Here is a 21,942-nt window from a genome sequence, read left to right on the forward strand (position 1 = left end):
AAACTGCGCCTGCGAGAAGGGGTTTGTTTTTATTTACCATCGCAAGCTATAGACTGATATTGCGGCTTATTATAAATCGCATGTTTTTCTCGTTATTTTGTTTTGCTCCACTTAGGTTGGAAAAGTAGGAAAAAGGCACACACCACTACTAACAGCTAGCCTCGTTTTGCCAGGGTGGTGGAAAGGGATTTTCCGACTTAACAGACATCTCGACTGACCGATCTAGACCGATGCCAAGAACAAATCGGAACTCTACTCAGTCAACATCGATCCTCCAAAGAGGGAAGCAGTTGAAGTGAAACTGAAGAAACTCACAAAAAGTGGTCCAGGAAAAAGTTCATCGAACAGTTGCACGGAATTCGATACTCAATATAAGTTAACACACAAAAAAGTGAAAACATTCGAATGAAACAAAGCGCATTTTCTTCTTACTGAACAACAGTGTGAGAACGATTTCTGAAACCGGAAGCATTTTTGTGATTCTTGTATTATATCATCAAGTTGAGAATACTGTCGATCGGTGATTGAAGTGTATTGCACATCGAATAGGACTAATTGAATTTTCCTGAGCCAGTCATCTTTTTATTTGGGTTACGATTTTCAAAGTAAGTTGAAACACAAGCTTAGGTGTGTTCGTGTGGGTGTGAAATTTGAACTGTGCAAAGGTTGAAACATATATTTTTTGCAGCTGAATTAAAAAAAATAAATTATAACGACTGCCAAACAAAATACCGTACATCATAGGAAATTATTAATTTCTGAATTTTTAACCTGGATCTTGATATTTTAATGTGAATTTGAATTCTTAATCAGAGTTTTGAATCAGAAATCTGAATCTTAACTTCAATTCTGAATTCTGAATCTGAATTCTTGATCCTGGAAATGAATCCTGAATTTAAATTCTGAATCTGAATTCTGAATCTGGATTCTGAATCTGAATTCTGAATCTGAATTCTGAATTATGAATTCTGGATTCGGAATCTGAATTCGGAATCTAAATTCTGAATTCTGAATCTGATTTCTGAATCTGAATTCTGAATCTGAATTCTGAATCTGAATTCTGAATCTGAATTCTGAATCTGGATTCTGAATCTGAATTCTGAATCTGAATTCTGAATCTGAATTCTGAATCTGAATTCTGAATCTGAATTCTGAATTATGAATTCTGGATCTGAATTCTGAATCTGAATTCTGAATCTGAATTCTGAATCTGAATTCTGAATCTGAATTTGAATTCTGAATCTGAATTCTGAATCTGAATTCTGAATTCTGAATCTGAATTCTGAATTCTGAATCTGAATTCTGAATCTGAATTCTGAATCTGAATTCTGAATCTGAATTCTGAATCTAAATTCTGAATCTGAATTCTGAATCTGAATTCTGAATCTGAATCTGAATTCTGAATCTGAATTCTGAATCTGAATTCTGAATCTGAATTCTGAATTTGAATTCTGAAACTGAATTCTGAATCTGAATTCTGAATTGAATTCTGAATCTGTATACTAAATCTGAATTTTCAATCTGAATCGAATAGTTCACATTGTTTTATAAAATCAATCACTAGCTTTTCCTTTTTGCAGTTGTTCTCCAATTTACAGTACCGTTCATAATTGTATAGAAATTGGAAGCAAGCGTACTGTCACTTCGACTTTGAACTTACATAACTTTTTACACTGATGATATTTTTTGATCAAATTTTTTGCGTTAGATAGATCAACTATCACAATATTATAACACAAAATTTGAGATTTCTGGAGATTGTGTGGCCTGAGAAACAGCAATTCTACGAAAATAGGACTTTTTGAACATTGAATGAGAAAAGTCCAAAAATTCTGATTTTCGTAGAATTACTGTTTCTCAGGCCACACAAACTCCAGAAATCTCAAATTTTGTGTTATAATAGTGTGATACTGGATCTATCTAACGCAAAAAAATTGATCAAAAAATATCATCAGTGTAAAAAGTTATGGAAGTTCAAAGTCGAAGTGACAGTGCGCTTGCTTCCAATTTCTATACAATTATGAACGGTACTGTATATAGGTTCTATAAAAATTAATCAAATGTTCACAAATTTTGGATACACAGCTAGTTTATCGTAATTTCATTTCCTACCATTTGTGAAAACAAACTAGGGTGAATAAATTCAATATCATGGAGAAAATTCACGAACCTTCGGATGAATTCGAAAAGGTTTAAAATTTCTTTATTCATTCATTTCCTTAAAAAAAAGGATTTTATAGAGTCAATATATCGTGAACCGTTAATTGTTTTGTCTTGCTTTCTTCGAGTAAGATGTATGTAGATAATAGGTTAGGGAAAACATTTTGAAAACAAACGGACCTACAAAAATACATCTAGATATTGTTTTTAGTTCAATGAATTAATATTTAAAACGCCTTTTTCTAAATACTTTTAAAATAGAATAATTTTCGTGAAATCTATATTTCAAAAGCATTTAAAATTTTTGTATCCATGTCTCCAGCAAACTTGTAAATCTTGATCAAGTTCAAAATTTGTTGGACAAACAAAGTCATATAAACTTTATCTTTAGGTTCAAACATAATTAACTGCAAAAAAAAAATAGCGAAAACTTATAAAATTTTAAGCTTTTTTGTAATTTTGGGACCCCGGATGAAGCTGTCTCCAAGAAGTTTATTCTACGTTGTAATAGTGGTTATTTTTATCTACACCTTTGCTGAAGAAATTGAAGAAACATTCCGAAGGGTTTACGATCTATTAACTATATAAAAAATATTTTATTATTGAAACAACAGAGATTTTTAGATTTTTGTGTGAAACTTCCGAAGATGCGAAAAGCAACTTCAAACTAGCGGAAAGTGAATTTCTTCCAATTTTAGTGTTGCACTGTGTTATTTTCAAAAAGTGCAGTTTTTTGCGGAAAGGTAAAAAAAAAATGATGCAAAAATTATGCAGAGAATTTTAGAGTTTCTATCCTGGAGGTGTTAATAAATTCCATAACGCAATCTTGTTGGAAAAAAACCTGCTTTTTCAATATCAATTCGCGAGGTACCTACTTAAAAATTAACTAAGGATACTCCATTGAAAAAAATAAATAGGGGTATATACAAAACTATAATTAATGCCTGGTATTCACTTTTCCTGTAAAGTACAGAAGCAATTCGTCGTTTCTTTCTTCACCATGATAATTTATTTCCTTTTGTCTCTGGTCGACTGTAAACCCATCATCGGCAAGACCGAGATCACCTTCCGTTAGTCTGAGAGCGCTTGTGTCAGCTAATTGCGCACCTTTTTCGCCGCCATTACATTTGGGGGATGCTGTTTGCCCGTTCTGGGAGCGTCTGTCTATCAATGAAGTGATTGCCAATGGCACGATTGCCAAAAGCAGGGCGGGAAATTGATTGATGTTTTTTTCGAATTTTCTTTTTGTTCGCAAACTCTCGATGGTACCTGTCTAACCGGATCCGAGCAACGATTATCTGCGGAAAAGGAACATTGATTGTTTCAATAGACTAATCCTCTGGGGCCTTTGAAAATTCGGTTTGGTTCAAAACTCATCCATGATTTTTTGCAAAATTTTTAAGCAACGTTTACAAGAGTAAATTTGAACTATTAGGTTTGTAGGGGAAAATTGCATTTTTTTTTTCTGAAAAACCAGCATAATTTTTATTCCTCCTGTGGAAGCTAGTCTGGTTATGAATTTTGTACCAATTTATAAATTCTTTAAATGAAATTTTCCGCTGAACAACTTGGTCACAGACCGCAATTATGATGTTCGTTCTTATGTTTGGCACTTTCCTTGCTCGGGGTTTCTACACCGTTTTAACGTGTCAAACACCACACCAGACATACTGTCTGATGATGTGATACCGATTTCTGGCAGGAAAAACAGCACAACAAACATCATTGTTATTTGAAGAATCGTAAAGAAATTTTTTTAAAGTTCAGGATGTGGATGACATTTCCAACGTAAAACAAATGACAAGAAATGAGACAAGTTTCCTTATATTGTCTTATCTAACTAGGCACAACCAGGTAAAAAGGATAAGATAAAACCAATCGCAAACGTTCATGTTCCATCCAAATGATGGTAACTTGCCGGACCGAAAACATCATATCTAATGTTTATTTATACTACAACGCAATTTGGGGAAGGCAATTAAATTTGAACTTCTTTGCAGACAGACAATGTAATGAGAGAGAAGGAGAAAAGAGCATTTGAAGATCGTTGTGGCAAATGACAATTTTTGTTGTAACGTGTGTCGATCTCGACACTTTTAACGCGTTCATGCAAAAGTGATTTGAATGTCTTTCTTGTGTTGATTCGATTCAAATTTCAGTGTGAAAAATTTCGAATAAAGGTAAGAACTCTCAAATTATGTCAACTCAATCTATCTTTAACAAAAATAATAGGTCATTCCAAGGTAAGCGTGCACAACGAAAAAAATTATCTTATCGCTATGGTCTATAATACAAATCCTTAAAATTTTAGAATTTACCACCCACATGGAGAAAAAAGACAACTTTTGTTCTAGTTATTTCAGCTGGTTATACCAATCATCAAAGCGTAGTAGATTTTTTTGCATCCAACTTTAAATATAATAGACTCAACTACAAACTGATGATTGACCTTACGCAATCAACTATGAATATAATAGATTCAATTGTAATAATTGATTCAATTGTTAATATGATAGAAACAACTACAATCGCATGATTGATTTTATGCATTCAACAATAAAACAATTAGGTTTAACTACATTCCTAGTTGATCTCTCAAGTTTAACTATAAATATGATTGAATTAATTGTAATGTATTATTGACTCAACTGTAAATATGATCAATTCAATTACCTTTTATTTTTTTTTTATTTATTTGATGTCTTTGACTGTGTTGTCATACAGACCATTAGTATTAACTTGATCTTAAATTAGGCTTTTTTCCTGTTGGGGAGGGAGTCCACTGCGACCATCAAGTTGATCTATTGTGGTTTACCCCGCGTTATTATTTTTACTTTGCTTCGCTACTTGATACCCCTGCACTATTGGTTGAAGTTGCAGTTGTTTACCGGTAGCACTACGAGCACACATATCTAGGTAGGATCTCCAAGGGCAATCTAAGTTCCCTTGGAAAGATCCATCCACATGCATGTGCTGCATCATTGAGGCGTACAATTCCAAGGTATTTATACACGGCTAGCATTTCACTAATGCTAAAACCGCCAACCTTCATCATACTATGTGTGCCAGGTTATGTCACGACCGGGATTCGATCTCATGATCGTTGGCTTAGAAGACAAGGATGCTAACTCTAGGCCACGATCTACTGGCCTAGAAGATGGCTAGATTATAAGGATGGCTTAAAATTGATTACATCACGAATCAAACATTTAAATTTTGCTTTGGATACATTGTAGTCGAAATAAATAAGAAACATCATTAAACACTCGGCAGCATCGTTAAAGTGGATGATTTTGGCCGAATACTGTTCTGCTTCTTGGTAGCCAGAAAAGAGTCGGGTAACGTAGTTGTCGAGCTGGAGCGTGTAGGTTCAAAGAGTGAAGCAGTTGCGGATAATCGATAGCATTCGTAATGATACCATAGACAAACCTTCGTTGGAGGTAAGTTCTCCTTTGGCTCAGCGGCCCTCTCAATTCTTTCAATGTGAACGGAATGAAAAGGTGTCCAAGCTGGTGCGGCGTATTCCAAGACACTGCGTACGAGCGAGCAGAACATCATTTTCTTGAGCATAAGGGTCTTTAAAACTCGAAGTATTTCGACGAAGTAATCCGAACAAAGCAAAAGCCTTTGCCGTTTTTATTGCCAAATGCTTTTGCTCAAATTTTACTCCAAGATCTTTTATCACGGTTGTTCTTTCTAGTGTAGAGTCGCGGAACGAGTAGTCGAAGGCAACTGAAGCTCTAGTTCTGAAAAAGCTTATACATTTATACTTTTCGGCATTCACTTTTATTCCATTTGTTTCACACCAGAGCAATAACCTTTCTATATCCTCTTGAAGCGCTGCGCAATCCACAATTGAGTCAATTACTCTGTAGAATTTCAGGTCATCAGCATACAGAAACTTTGATGACTTAAGACAGGTTGCCAAGTCATTAACAAGAAGCACAAAGATTAGCCGGCCTATAAATTCTGTTTCACATATAATCTGGTCGGATAAATAGATCATTTCTCCGCAAAGAAATAACGTACAACAAAAGTGCCAAAATGCCATTTTGTAGAGTTTTTATTGCACTTTAAGGAAATATATACATGAAAATCATTCGTCAGCTTTTCGGATGAATTTTCAAACTTTTTTTGTGATACCACCCATCATTTTCTGCACAGCACTGCTGGTAACCTCATTCGCCATCTTGTTCCACCACTTTTCCATTTGAGCGGGTTTTTTCATGGTTCTGCCAAATTTCTTCAGTTTACCCTTAACTATTGCCAATATTTCTCGATGGGGCGAAAATCCGGACAGTTTGGTGGGTTGATACTTTTTTCAACAAAATCGATCTTATTCTTCTTATACCACTTAACGACATCCCAGCTGTAGTGGCAGCTTGCCAGGTCCGGTCAGAACTTCACCGGACCTTTGTGGGATCGAATGAATGGCAAAACCCTCTTCTGGAGGCATTCTTCTTGTAAACATTTCCATTCATTGTGTCCCCAGTGATGAAAATCTTAGACTTCTTCCCACAACTACAGATCCCTTGCCAAATCATCAACTTACGAGCAAATTTATCTGCGAAAACAAACTTGAATCTATCCGCAACATTCCCTTTACGCTTCGCAAGGTAAAATTTGTTACCGGGTATTTGTCCAAAATCCATTTTGACGTAAGTTTCGTCGTCCATCAAAATGCATCCGTTGTATTTGGTTAACACTTTCTCGTACAACTTCCTTGTCCAGGTTTTGCAACCAGGTTTTGTTTCAGCGCCCTGTTTGGGTGTTTGCTTACATGATGCGACTGCAAGCCTTCTCGCAAACAAATTCGTCGAGCTGTACTGTGGTTCGTCTTGAACTCACGCGAGGAGATTCCAGGATTATTGTGAACTGATCGAATTACCTTTGCTCGCAGCATCCGGTCATATGTTCCACTTTTACGCCTGGTTTGTTTTGCTCGATCCACCGTAAGGGTCTCCCGGTAACGTTGCAGCACCGAATTTACAGTCGATTTTGGATATTTCAGGAATTTCGCGATCTTTACCCCTGACCACGTCGTTTTCTCTACGTGAGTGTGCAGAATTCTCTCTCGCCTTTCGCGTTCCATCGTCGATAACTTTTGACTGACTGCTTAAATCTTGATGAAATTTTCACCACGAAGTAAACAAACCATCCGGATCAAAACACTGTTAATAGATTCGCGATGTGACAACTAGGGGCGCTGCAGTAAATGAAAAGATGCGACCAGATTCTATGTGAAACAGACTTTATCAAAGTAGATATCAGCACAGTTTGGAGATTGAAAACTACACACGCTGCTAAAAAAAACGGCATACAAATCAGCGGACTCTTTGACGCTTTCCGACGTGCGGTCTCGAAACGACACAGACGATGATACGGTGTTGGTAAGACAACGACATATTTCAGAAAGTAGAGAAATCTTGTTTTACGTTGCGTTCAATTTTTAAGATGTACATAAGTATAGTTCAAAGGGAGAATTACGAAGAGCTTCATGGTCGGCTTCTAGCCTCGATAAGAAGGCTTTGGTTTGATCCGTCTAATCTTGAAAGTAACGTTGTCATGCTTAACGAACTAAATTGCGGCTTCTTCTTAGTTCGGAGTTACACCAAGGGAGCTTTTAAGGATGATGAAGGCTTTGGGTGTAGTCAATAAACAGTCGCGAATAATAGGAAAAAACGGCTATGATGGAAACAAAATAATGTCAACATTAGAAAACACTGCCTAAAATTCAATGACCCGAGCTGTGCCTCCTCGATGCTCTATCTCAGGAATGGTATAAGTGCTGGAAAATGTCTGAATCGGTCATTTTTTTGTTTTTTGACGAATAAACTCCGGTTTAAGATATAAAATCAAAACATGTTTTCAAACATGATATTATTTTGAAATCGTCTGAATATCTGCCTTTAGAAAAAAATGATTTTGGTTTTCGCGATTTTCTGAAAACATCCTCAACGTCAAAGTGTCCCCTAAATTTAGTGTTTTTCAACAAAGATAACTAACTTTACTTAAGAAATAATGGTCATCTTTCGATTTCTATGAATTTAGTTAGTTTAGCAGTTCATATTGAAACAATAAAAGTGCTAAAGTACAGAATACAGATAAAGACCTTCATGCAAATGATGGCATTAATCAAGGCGTGCGTCGATAGGGTGATCAATTTATGTGTTCAATTCTAGATTCTTTACATATTTATGGATAAATAGGAGGAATATTGATTATTTGCTTTGGAACATTAAAACACTTTAAAGAAATGTAGTCTTAACATTTCGACATTTTTTCTGGCACAAAGCCCAATAAAATTCGGAAACTTCTAGGTTAAATTTTTGCGGTCTTTGATTTGTAATTTTTTTCTTCCCAATTTACTTTTTAATTTTTAATTTATTCAAATATGTTTATTCAATTCATCTTTAATCAGCCAAATCTGATTAACATTATTAGACGATATAATATAAAAACATATTTTCAGATAAAATTTATTAATTTTTCCCATAATTCTAATCCTGGCTTATGGTTTTTTAAACTAAAAACTATCCCACAAGGAAGGTTGAAATTAAAGTTTAAAATCAAACTATCATTAATTCGGATTTAAAATGCAGGAATTGGAAACGAATTCAAACATTTAGCTGAAGATGACATCAAATTCAAGCTCTTGATTGAAAAACACGTTCTTCGAATTATACCTTAGAGTTTAGAGATCTTGAATCAAAACTCTAACAAGGGCTTCTTTCTCACGTTTTTCAAAGTTAAGAGTTTTTCACATTTTTCTAACTGACTTAAAGAGTGTTTTTGTGCGATTCCTCACTTCAGCCTTACTAACATAGCACAAAGAATGACTTCTGGCTCAAGCTTTGCTCCCAGAGAGTCGGACGGTCTCGTCGTTTCTGTCTTCCAATTCGCACCGAAGACAAACTCGTGCTAGATGTTGGCTGTTCGCGCTACACAAATTGGCCCGAAAATAAACTGGCCGAGGCGCACAAAGTACACGGCACCGCAGTTGGTTTTCGCCAAAACGCAAAACCAGACCGGGAAAATCCTTTGTTTAATCCCATTTCCATCGAACGGAAAATTGCTTCGGCAAAAAAGGGCAAAAAGGCAGCTGCACGTGCTCCTGTACTGCAGAAAGCTGATTGAATTACTACACCGACGACTGTGATAAATAGTGTGAAGCCGCGCTTCTCGAGCAATAAGGAACAGATCATCTGAGGTGTATCTTTCTAAAGAAAAAAAAAATACGGACGCCATGAACGGAAGAGGTCAGTACTCGCCGTCAGCTGTCCGGGCTGTGCGGATCCCCGGGGACGCGGGATAAAGTTAAACAGATCCACGGTCATGGTTGTGTTTAGATGGAACTCTTGTGTTAGTGGGAAAACTTCAAACCCAGCGCTTCTCAGTCCTAGAAACCCTAAATTATCTAGCCCTACGATAAAGGAGGAAAAACGGCTGTTAGATAATGTTTGAAACGACTCGTTCTGTTTCAAACCGTATTGGCTCTCATCGATTTGCCATGTAAATTGAAATAACTACACGAGTACTTCTAGCTATGTGGGTATGGACGACAGCGTGACGTCGAAGTAGATGCTCTAGTTTCAGTTTTGATGATCGTTTTCACGGACGGCACCAGAGTATGGTGCCAAAAATATATCCCGTGACGAAACGCGTTCGAGTTGAATGTAAATAAATACGCGATGCCATACACTCTTGGTCTAGCCTTTGGCTAGGTCAAATGTTTGATAATGCGTGCGATAATCTTCAACCGGCAAGCTTTGGGCGAATTTTTTTTTTTTAAAAGAGGGACAAATCCTAATTTTGAATTAAACCCCACTAGAATTGAGAGATTCGCCTTGTTCCTACCTTGCTCAATATGGTTGTCGAACGAAGAGTCGCACTAGAAAATTATTAACGGATAATCACTGAAAAAATCGTTGACATAACTGCGCTGGTATTGACGATCAGCAGCATGATAATACAAGAGTACGATTATTAAAGTTTTCTCACTATGCGTTCTCGACTGTATTGTCCATAACTCTAGTAGTCTAAAATTGTTTACGAAAAACCAATAATTCTCAAAAGGAATATTTCAACTTGTGTTCTCCAAATCGCTTCTCACTCAAATTACACCCAAAATTCAGACTTTACTCCAATCATGAGTTCTCAATATTTCAACGTCATAAGCATAAGATGGAAACGCCAGCGGCGATGATTAGTTGAGACCGGCGGCATTGCGTAGACTGAAGGAAACAAAATTAAAACGTTTTCATGTCTTTCCCTATTCCATCACAAGATAAAGGAAGATGAAAACATCGGCATAGAATGAATTTATCCGCTCGGCCAATGCTGTCTGTGTGTATGTAAGGTGGCATTAGTAATACCGCATTCGTTTTCACCACCCACCACGACATAACTTGACGAACATAATTCCTAAAATTCACTCGGTCCATGGCAATCGTTCTCCAATTTCTCGGACATTCCACATTAGCCATATTACGCTTCACTTGGTCTAACCACCTCGCTCGTTGCGCCCCTGCTAGTCTCGTTCCTAACGGATTCGTAGCGAACACTTGTATTGCACGACAGTCGCCGTATAGTCGCACGAGCTCGTGGTTCATCATTCGCCCCTAAACTCCGTTCTCCTGCACGCCGCCAAAGATGGTTTTTAACACTCGTCGCTCGAATGCTCCGAGTGTACGCAGGTCCTCCTCGAGCAATATTCATGTCTCGTGCCCGTAGAGAACAACCGGTTTAATGAGTTGATCATTCGCCACCGGATCTCACGGCTGGTGTCATTGTCTGCGTGCCAGGGAGTGAAGATAGACCAAGTTTTCAACTATCTCCAGCTCTTCGCCGTCGATCGTGACCTTGTTATCACTGGACAAGCGTGTGCTTCGTCTTGGACGTATTAATCATCAACCCAATCCACCCTGCTTCGCGTTTTAGTTTGCGGTAGATCTCCTCCACCGCCGCAGATGATCTCCCGACTATATCAATGTCATCGGCAAAGCAGATAAATGTGCTGAACACCATGCAGGATAGATCATCGCCTTGTCGAAGCCCCCTACGCGATTCGAATGAACTCGACAATTCTCCCGAAATCCTCACACAGCACTGCATTCCATCCATCGTCGCCTTGATCAGCCTCTATCATCTCCTCCTCTTCCAGGCGGCGCTTTTACTCCTGGAAAATTCAGACTTGCCGCCTCTCCCGCTGTCGGTGATTTTCCACATTTCGACGGGTTCCTCTTTGCATTACTGCCGCCCACGCGGCATTCTCTTCGTCCATCACCCTCCAACACTCCTCGTCGAACCAGTCGTTCTGTCGAGTTCGTTCCACATGATCAATGACGTTCTCCGTAACACTGTTGATGGCTGTCTTGATGGTATCCCAACAGTCCTCGAGAGGGCTTCGTCATGCCAGCCCTCTGCCGGCAGCGCTGCTTCGAGTTTTGCGCGTAGTCTGCCGCGACCTCAGGTTGCTTCAGTTCTGCGATATTTAACCGAGGCGGGCGCCGGTTTCGTGTGCTGTTCACTACGGAGAGTTTTGGGCGCATCTTTACCATCACCAGATAGTGATCTGACTCGATGTTGGCGCCTCGACAGAATCTGACGTCGATGATGTCCGAGAAGTGCCGGCTGTCAATCAAAACGTGGTCGATCTGTGATTGCGTTTGGTACGGTGATCTCCAGGTGTACTTGTGTGGGAGGCGGTGCTGGAAAAAGGTACTACGTACGGCCATTCGTTTGGAGGCGGCGAAATCAATAAGTCTGAGGCCGTTTTTGTTGGTCAGCTGGTGCGCACTGAACCTTCCAATTGTCGGTTTGAATTCCTCCTCCTGGCCGACCTGAGCATTAAAATCCCCGCTGACGATCTCGATATTATGTTTTGGGCAACGGTCGTATTCAAGCTCCAGCTGCGCGTAAAATTCGTCTTTGTCGTCACCGGTACTTCCGAGGTGAGGGCTGTGCATGTTGATGATGCTGATGTTGAAGAACCGGCCCTTGATTCTCAACCGGCACATTCGTGAGTTGATCGGCCACCACCCGATCACGCGCTTTTGCATTTTTCCCATCACTATAAAAGCTTTTCCAAGCTCGTGTGTGTTGCCGCAGCCCTGGTAGATGGCACGACCATCTGGGTACGTTCGTACCGTGGAGCCCTTCCAGCATACCTCCTGCAGCGCTACGATGTCGATTTTGCGGCTCTTCAATTCGTTGGAGAGCACGTGGGTACTGCCCACAAAATTTAGAGATCGGCAGTTCCATGTTCCAAGTTTCCAATCGCTAGTCCCTTTTCGTCGCGTGGGTCTTTGCCGATTTCCATCCGAAATTTGATGTTCGTTGTTCGTTGCTTATGTTTTTTGTAGTCACCATCATCCATGATAACACAACCCAATTTCTAGGTCAGAAGTTTGTCGTTGAATTTCATAGCCCTCGGTTTCACGAATTTGTTACTTCTTTTGGCTGCTTCTGCTTCCGATGGGTCTAAAGTCCAATTCTCTCTTTAGCACGCATAACGTTAGTTGATGAGGTACCTAGCTTGTTAGCCACATTCCGTACTGATGCCAAAGGATGCCGTTTGTAGTAATCCTTGATTTTCTTGTCCAGGTCCAGGTTTCCTACCGGGTCTCGGAGATTTTGCGAAAGCACACTGTTTTCTATATTTTCTCAACGGGGTTTGAACTGCTCCGACATTCACTCCTTCTCCCTTAGCTAGTTTTTTGATTGAAAGATCACTCACAATGCTCCATTTATGCACATTCCGTTCTCTTAGCTTGGGAGTAAGGCCACGGATTACCAAATTTTTTCGCAAAAAACGACAAAAAATGACAAATTCTTCACTTGGATGAAAACAACAGTACGCAGCAAAAATTTGGTTGAACGCTACACGATTTATCAAATGACGGTTATTTTACAGTGGATATCGGAACAGTCTATATGCTCGTTCTTTGGAAAGCAGTTTCTCGATTTTGTCGATGTATTAAATAATACCCCGAGCATACATTTTTAATCAAATTATTCGTAAGGTCATGATGAATATCGATTTTTTCGTATAAACTACCATCAATATAGATAGGCAAATGTTCTTTTCCCTGGAGATCTTGGGTTATACCTTCCGATAACAATTCAAGGAAAAAGTTAAAGCAATATCTCAATCCATTAATTTGAGTCACTTCACTTTTGCTATATTAAAATAGCCACGCAATTAATAAATAACGAGGCACATTCTGCGAGTCACGTGTCGCTGAAACACTTCACATTTCACTTCTTTATACTGAATCCAGAAAACGCTCCAAGAAACAAATTCAACATAAGAGTTTACATTTCTCAACTGAATGGATTATTGGAGTCAACACCAAGAGGCTAAATTTGGCAAGTCACGTCTACGTAATGTTAGCTCAATTTTTTTGTTTCCTCTGGGATTTTCATCCTTTCGGATGATTTATACCCAAATTAGCTCTATCATCATCTCGTGAACCTATCCAAAGTCTTAAGAACCATTTGCCTTTCGTTCTATAAATTTAAGCAAACCCTAGTCTAATCAATTTTAAACCTTCCCACACAGGTCGAATAATCGCGATGCCGGCGGAGTGTGCGGCAAACCCGCTGCAGCGAGCCCTCGCAGACGCCATAATCCGAATGGTTCCGAACGATGAGTTACGCATCCTGTTGGCCTGTGGAGCGAAGGTCAACGAGCAGGTAACCCAGGGTTTAAGGCCGCTGCACTATGCCGTGTGGCAGAACAACGAGGCAGCCGTCAACCTGCTGCTGGTACGGAATGCCGAGATCGATGCCATCGACGAGGTCGGCTACAGTGCCCTGCATCTGGCCGCCGAGCATGGGTAATTTTGTTTGTTAGAATTTGAATTTCAACAAAAATTTACAATAATTGTTTAAATATTCAACAGGTACTATGATCTTGCTAAAACCCTTCTCGATAGCGGATGCAAGGTAGACTATCGGGAGCCTTCGGATGATCCCTACCCAAGGACCACCCTGTGTGATGAACCGCTTCGTTTGGCTTTGCGCAATAAGCACTACGAAGTGGCCCGTCTTTTACTGTCACGTGGAGCGGATCCGAACAAGCGTTACTTTTTCGGTTCGGAAATTAATCTGGCCAACGACATCGAAAGTTTGGAGCTGCTGCTTGCTTATGGGGCAAATACGGAGGCAAGGGATCGCTCGGGAATAACCCCGCTGATGCGAGCTGTACGAACCAATGGAAGCATAGATTCGGTGCTGTTGTTGCTGCAGTACGGTGCCAATGTCAATGCCATGACGGATGCTCGGAACGATTACAGAACCGTGCTGCATTATGCCGTCCTATCAGGTAGGCGAACTGAAACTGAAATTTGATCTGTTTTCAGCAAGAATAACCGTGGGTTCTTATTTATCTTTGAAACGTATTTAATGTTATTTTTGTTATGTGTCACGGGACAGGTCTTAAACTCTTTGGTGGTACGTTAAACCTGCAAGACAGACTCAATACTTTGAGCATTCTTATTTTTTTTTAACAAAATGAAAGAGAATTTGTCTAGTAAAAATATTCTAAGCCATAAACTATCTTTTTGAATACTTTTAACGTTACCTGAGAAGCGACGACTTCGTACGGGACCTTGGACATTCGACATGAACTTTAAATTTGTCTGTGTTTTTCGCTTTGTACCTTTCTGTTGTTTAGGAAACGCTTCGCTGGTGAACATGCTTATCAAACAAGGAGCCCGAGTTGACATCCCTGCGCCTCTCCCTGAACCGGACAGCCCTAGCCCACTGGATTTAGCCGTTCTAAGGGGAGATCCGGTCCTAGTTCGGATACTGCTGGAAAACGGTGCCAACGTTAACAGAAGCAACCCCATCATCGGATCACCCCTGCACGTCGCCTGCGCCGATAACATCCCGAACAGAGTGGAAATCATGAAGGTGAAATGATTTAAAATTTTGGAAGCGATAAAGAATGATTTAGAAAATATGCTTGGTTCCAGATGCTCTTTTCATACGGTGCAGATCCCAATATGCGGGTTATCGGTGACGTTGCTACCAATGCCATCCTCAGACCCCCACTAGCAGAGCTGGTCGCCAGCAACCTTGACGTTACCCCAGCCGAGCTTCGCATTCTTATGCGATATGGAGCCAGGGTAGGTTGCCTCAATATTTTTTTTAGTTTTGAAATTGATATTTGGGAAAAATGACTGCTCAAGTTTATCATTTGTTTTAAAATATTTTAAATTATTTTTAAAATTATTTGGCATATACTGTAACATACCTTCAATTATTAAAAACGATTCTTCAAGTAAGAATTTCATACAACAACTTCTCCTCAGGTAATCCTGAAGACGCAGTTCCGGGACCCGGACGGTCTGCTTAACTTTGTCAGCAACATGGACCCCAAGTCAGATTCCTTCCGGATACTGTTGGAAGCTGCCGAAGAGTTCGATCCCTGCATGATCCGTCGTAATGCACTGCTCAAACCCGAACAGCGAAAGCTGCTGCTGCAACGTGCCACCTCCCCAATGACACTGAAATCTCGGCTGCGAGCTCACTTCCGAAGAATCTTCGGTCGTAATCTACCGGTATTTGTACCGTCGCTGTTTATCCCCCAGGAGCTCAAGAGCTATCTGCTCTATGAGCACAGCTTCTAAAGGTGTTTTAGACAGGGCCAACCATCGAGGTACAAACTTATTTGTAGATCTAGATTTTGTCTTCATTGATGCTGTGAGCTCAGAATATTTTCCTTTCTTGTGAAAAGTAACGGTCATGTATGCTCAATAATCCTCCACAATCTAAGACTTATGTTATAGCAATCAAATGTATTCCTACCAAGAAACGTACGCACTGTTATTGATAGAGATACGTATAAGTTTAACAAAACTCTTATGATACGATCCAGAAAAGGCTCGTTTCACTGCCCTGTTTCATGAACCGAAAGATGGATTCACTTCTTTGCAAAAGTTTTCCAGGAGAAAGCGGAACTAGTTTAGAACTAGCAATACACATATTCACATTTGAAAAGCAACCAAACTGTCTAACGGTGGTAGTGATCAAAAGATTTTTTTGTGATAAACACAAATGTAGCACGATTCGGATTTAATATTTCTAGCTTATGGAACATTTGGACTTGGCGCAACTTTCTAGTGATATTGATTTGTAGGTTTAAATTTTTTGTGTCTAATAAACGAAAACTTTGACGAAATTCTAAGCCATTTTCTTTACTTATGAAGAAACCTTTTCTAAAAGATGTTAGTGCATGAATCTTTTCAAGGAAAATTTCTTTCAATAAACTGTAGATATTTCAAAGTAGTTTTGAAACAAAATGCTTATTGTAAAAATTAAATTTTAAACTATACTACTTGCCCCACGTAAAGCTAGGTAACCGGCTGTCAAATCCATCGGAAGGCTTCGCACCGTTTGGAATTCTTCTGAGTTGTGGTATTGTAGTTTAGAGTGAGGATCGGTATATGGAGCAATCAGGCCAGAAATGTCCGAATATTTTTTGGCCGGCACAAACGATGGAGGCGCATTGATGGACGAATCTAAGTGGAAATGAAATTCATATTGATCATATTTGGGGAAAACATGTAGGGGAGATGAGGGCATAACGAGCACCCAGGGCATAATGAGCACTACGCTTTTCTACGAAAGTACGTATTTTCTTAAATAAATTTTCATGAGGATTTGATTCGTACTTCCTATAGTATTAATTTTTCACAAAAAAAGGAATCTCCTTATCATCTTTACAGAGATATTTAAAAAAAACTAGCTTGGAAAATATTATAATTTTTGAGCACCACGAAATAAGCTCTTATGAGCTTAAAACCTTGATCTATAATGTACGCACTGCAACATGATGTACACATTGTTTCTCAATTTTTACCATCATAAAAATATTGATTTTTCACTTTTATCAATTTTAAAACACGTTTTTACTTAAATTTGTTGACTAGGGGCATATAGAGCACCATATTATCGAGGCATAATGAGCATTTTCTGCCGTAGAATCTAGCAGCAAATTGAAATTGATTTATAGCGCCACACCTTGACTAGTTTTCATCCGACGATTTAGCCTATTGGTAAGGTGTCGGAGAGGTAATCAAAAGACTAGAGTTAGATTTCTGTTCAAGGTGATTTTTTTCCATTTACAATTCATGATCAATTTTTTTTATTGTTACATTATACGGCTAGTAGCATCATCCTCCGAACAAAGCACATAATGTATGAGCGTGCGTGAATTGTTTGTATTCTACAAACAGACTTAGATTATTTTGTTATTGCTTTGTTTGATGAATCTACGACTCACCTGACTTCATCGAATTGAATTCGCTGCCAGATTCCCCGGCAGAAAACGCACATCTTGCTTTGATTAATGGTGCTCATACTGCCTCAGAGGGGGTTCTCATTATGCCTCCACAGTTGCTGGTTTTCAGCTTTTGGCAAAAATTTTTAAAATGCATTTTTTAACGTTTTCATCTAGTTTTTCACGTTTCAGCCCGTTAGGGAATAGGCTTTTCAAGTGTCTGAACACGAAACAATAATGTAACCTCCATATTATAGCTATTTTCTATGGTTAAATAACCGTTTTCCTTAAGGTGGCCATTATGCCCCCATCTCCCCTAGGTTTCAAAAACTAAGTTTATCTTCAAATTTCAAAATTTATCAAAAGTGTAAGTGGTTAAGTACCCACATTTTTTGATAAATCAAGTAACTATACTATTAATTAAGTACTCTACTCCGCGACGGTGGCTTCTGCAACAAATAAAAGCATTGATTGGTAAGAATATTGCAATCATCACCTCAAACTAATTTTCAATTCTTCTATAAGTTTTCGCAATAATTCAGCATGATGTTAGTGATCGACCTATCAGGCTCGAAAATAAACGGTAAGACAATAAAAGGTCTACTAGACTACAATTCACCCACTCAATTCTAACCTCACACCGTTATAGATCGCTATAATTATTCGCTGATACCAAATTTTCTACAAAGTTGTATGATGGTCGATCACTAACCGTAAGTCTTCAAGTTAAACAAACTTGGCTTGTATTAACTATTGTTAATTTTTAGGAATTTTTCATTTGTCCCAAAACATTAAATCATAAATCGAAATTACATCCCCGTCTTGCAACAATGGATTTAAATTGTGCTTTAGGAATTCTCCCATACTATACGAACAAAAATTTAAAAAAAAAAACTAAATGGAAATTCCGTAGCTTATTCTTTAAATATCAAAAGAACTCTAAAAACAGTTTTTCTAGGGATGAATTATCCTAACGGATGAAAATCCCACAGAAAGAAATAAAAAGTCTTCAAGAAAGTTAGTTATCGATTGAATACTTTGAATTCAAATTTCTCAGTAGTATTCTATATTGCTGAATAGAATAGTTCCTTTCAATTGATTTCTACCTTTTGGCCTTTTGGTAAAGTCAGCTAATGGATATAAAAACAAGAGCTCTTGGGGAAAAATCAACTTATTTCATATTCGAAATCAGCAATCTCAAATAAATAAAAACCATATTTATAATTCTTGGCAAAATCGAGCCCCTTTAGAGTGATTTTTTTTATCAACTTTGGCAGTTTGTCTAATGTAGTTTAGAATTACTCGTTAGCGTTGCATATTTAGAAACATTAATTTTTGTGAACCATTCTAATTATTTCAAATCTTGGATGTTACTTACATGTGACATCAGTGTCCTTCCACGGAAGCGTCCTTTCTACGGCTACGATCTGCTTCAAGGATTTCCAGACACGTTTCTTGTTTCCGGCAATCGGATTGGTTTGGGCGAAGGTAATTCTTTTGAAAATTGGCATCGAATTTTCCTCCATTCTGCAGACTAGAAACTAGCACGGTCTCGAAAATTGTTGCACTTGCACCGGTTGTTGGTAAACAAAACTTTAATGCACACTCACATTGTTTTATCAATTTTTTATTAAATTTTACCCATTGTGCGGAGCTTTCGTGGGAGCTTTTTACACTGAGGGAAAACCATTTTAGGTTACAAGATTACTTGTTTTTCAAAATTTGAGAAATCCCGTCTCATGTCCAATCATTATTCCTTAGACGCGGTACTCTATCGTTTGAATATTGCTAGCAGCAATTTGTGTAGTTGCGGCCAAGGTTACCACGACATCGAGCATATTAGGTGGTATGAAAAAACCCTAGCAATTGCTTTTGCTAAACTAAATCGAGCATTCGAGCAGTCGCAGAAAGCAATTGCTTCGGTTGATATGAATAAAGTTTTTTCTGACAGCTGTTTTCTCAGTCAGGAGCTTTTACTTTTAGTACAAGCTAGTTTGGTATGAATAAAGCCCAAATCTGAAGCAATCGCTCGAGAAATCTCCTAGCAATTACTTTATTTTCTAAGCATGCTTGGTAGCAGACTTTTCCAATAAACAAATTCTTCAACAACGTCTTGAATTTATAAAATGAGCAATATTACACTTCAATACAATTTAAAAAGGCATTTTCAACATAGATAAAGAACAGTCGAAGTGATAACCCAACTTTTTTCATATTCCTGTCGTTGTATGAAATGATTCGTCTAAGATGAAACAACACAAATCAATAAGTAAATATTTCAAATTAAAAAAATCCGGCTACAGTGGAAGAAGTCCCAATTGGCTTGAAGTTGGAAGAAAGTTGTAATAATTTAAAACATAATTCCGATCTCCCAAATTTATATGATTTTTTTATAATTCAAAGATTAAAAAAAAAACATCTAACTTAAGATGCGCGCCTATTGCCTTTTTTTATATATTGGATTATCCCAATCCGAAAACGTGTGGGAGAGCTTATGATAAATGTTAAAAAGCTAGGCCATTTTTTGTTTGTCAATATTCAATTTTCTTTAAACATCAACATACGAGCATGTATTGACTTAAATTTTTCCGTTCGTTCTTACACCCACCACCCGCACCGTCGATTTCATGGCTATTTTAGTCGTACTTTTCAATTTTTTGATCGTCTTCTTTCATTTTACTTTAGAAAATTTCAGATTCTGCTAGTTGGATAGCTCTTTTTTTCGAAGCAAAAGCTATGTTCTAAGACTTTAGTACACATCTGCTAAGCAAATGTTTATTCATACCAAACTAAGCAAATGCTTTGGGCTTTTGCTTTGCTTGATTTCGAGCAAAGTAAAAGCTACCGAAGCAATTGCTAAACCTTATTCATACCACTAATTGTTTGGTCGTGCGAGGTCCATCTTGTCGCTAGAACGAATTTGATAGACTCCCTTCGGGCCCGAGGAAAACCACCCTATGTTCCAGTGAGAGATGTGCTGGGTGTGAGAGACTTGGACTACATGTTCGAAATATATCTTTTCCTAAAAGCTATTGATCTTCGTCTATAATTTCTTCTTATTTTCATATTTCCCTATCTATCTTCTTTTTTCTTTGAAAGTGAACTAGATATAAGCACACATTTGTTATCAAACAAAACGAGTTTGGCTCCTTAAAGCCTAAAGGTATGAGCCGTTTCAAATAAAGAATTTACAAAAAAAAAAAAAAAAATTGAGAAAAAGAAAGCTTTCGCAATGCAATTGTTATCTGGAGTATTTTTTTAAGTAGGTGATAAAAGTAACAAATTATATTTTGTCAATCATCTGAGCAGGCTACGTCCTAAACGTCCTAGTTAGTTTAAGGTAGAAATAATCAATATCCATTAAATGTTTTCAATGTTTACTTTTGCTTTTTAGCCTGCGCCGAGTCTAAATTTGTAAATAATTGTGTCGTAAAAATGAGCCTTATCTATTTTTATAGAAAAGGCTTATTAAAAACTTTAGTGCATGTAAAATTATAGGAAGCCGAAATTTCATTAGATTGAACTAAAGGAGAAAGATTCTCGACTAGAAATCGAAAAGCTAGTAAAATTCAAAATGGAGTTTTGATATTTTTTATTAATTTTAGTAAAAGAATTTTTCTTATTTCATATAAATTTTTAAGATTCGCATCTTTATTCAATTCAACTTATTTCATCAATTTCAAGAAAAAAATCCGAGAAAAATATATTCTTAAAGTGATAATACGGAAAACGAAGTTCATGGCAGTTGAATCATCCTGAAATAAACGCCTTTAGTTCTGCAATAGTTCGACTATAGCTTGGGTCCCTATAGAGAGAAGCACATGCGTATTCGATAGGTAAGTGTACAGTATTGAGTACAAGTACAAATACATTTGTCGTGAATTGCCGGTGGCAGTGGTTTTGCAAATTTGCCCACCTTCGGCAAACACCACTTGAAACGGGAAATGGCATCCCCTAAATCGGCTCTCTTCTGGTGTTCCGTGTACGGCTTTCGAACAGCTCGCTGCTGTTCGGTTTGCTGCTGCTGTTGTTCAGCTCGGTTCTGCATCATACTTCACGGCTTTCGACAACTGAATGAGCTCGCGCGTTTTTTTTTTTTTTTCTTGGGATTTTCATCCCATAGGATGATTCATCCCTAATCCGTTCGTGTCTTGTAGGTTTTTTTTTTTTTTTTTTTTTTTTTTTTTTTTTTTCTTTCTTTCTTTCTAACTAAACATAAAAATAGGGAAAGGGATAGAGGCAATAGAGAAGATATTGTGGTTTTTCTGGTATTATTGTATGAGATTTGAGAGGATAGGGAAAGATAGTACACACGTTTTTCTTAAATTTGAGATAGAAGGTTGGTCATTTTTAGGAAATCTAGCAATTTTTGCTCTTCCTCTGGACAATTTGAGAGAATTTGTCGGAGATTGTACGCAAGTTGACTTAGCTTTCTTTGCTCGTCATATATTGTTCAGTTCACAAGAATGTGTTTAATGGAAACGACACGGTGT

At 38.1% G+C, this 21,942-nt stretch overlaps 2 protein-coding genes across 3 annotated transcripts; one reads left to right on the top strand and one right to left on the bottom strand.

The window, feature by feature from the left end:
• Positions 1-213: 213 nt before the first annotated feature.
• Positions 214-16,347, top strand: LOC129748884 (ankyrin-1-like). 2 transcript variants are annotated; one of them, XM_055743667.1, is made up of 6 exons: positions 214-605; positions 13,724-14,000; positions 14,067-14,488; positions 14,840-15,078; positions 15,141-15,293; positions 15,480-16,346. In XM_055743667.1, the coding sequence occupies exons 2-6, from the start codon at positions 13,738-13,740 to the stop codon at positions 15,795-15,797; spliced, it is 1,395 nt and encodes a 464-aa protein (XP_055599642.1). In that variant the 5' UTR covers positions 214-605; positions 13,724-13,737; the 3' UTR covers positions 15,798-16,346. The 2 variants fall into 2 exon arrangements, with proteins under 2 accessions (XP_055599642.1, XP_055599641.1); XM_055743666.1 differs by lacking the exon at positions 214-605 and adding an exon at positions 9,152-9,419 and having other exon boundaries at positions 15,480-16,347.
• Positions 16,348-16,453: 106 nt separating this feature from the next.
• On the bottom strand, positions 16,454-19,028 carry LOC129748886 (INO80 complex subunit C-like). Its single transcript, XM_055743668.1, has 2 exons — positions 18,828-19,028; positions 16,454-16,688 (listed from the first exon to the last, which is right to left on the bottom strand). Exons 1-2 carry the CDS (start codon positions 18,973-18,975, stop codon positions 16,492-16,494), a joined length of 345 nt encoding a protein of 114 aa, XP_055599643.1. The 5' UTR covers positions 18,976-19,028; the 3' UTR covers positions 16,454-16,491.
• Between the last annotated feature and the right edge of the window lie 2,914 nt (positions 19,029-21,942).

The sequence above is a fragment of the Uranotaenia lowii genome, chromosome 2, assembly GCF_029784155.1.
Source record: "Uranotaenia lowii strain MFRU-FL chromosome 2, ASM2978415v1, whole genome shotgun sequence".
In the NCBI taxonomy this organism is placed as follows: Eukaryota; Metazoa; Arthropoda; class Insecta; order Diptera; family Culicidae; genus Uranotaenia; species Uranotaenia lowii.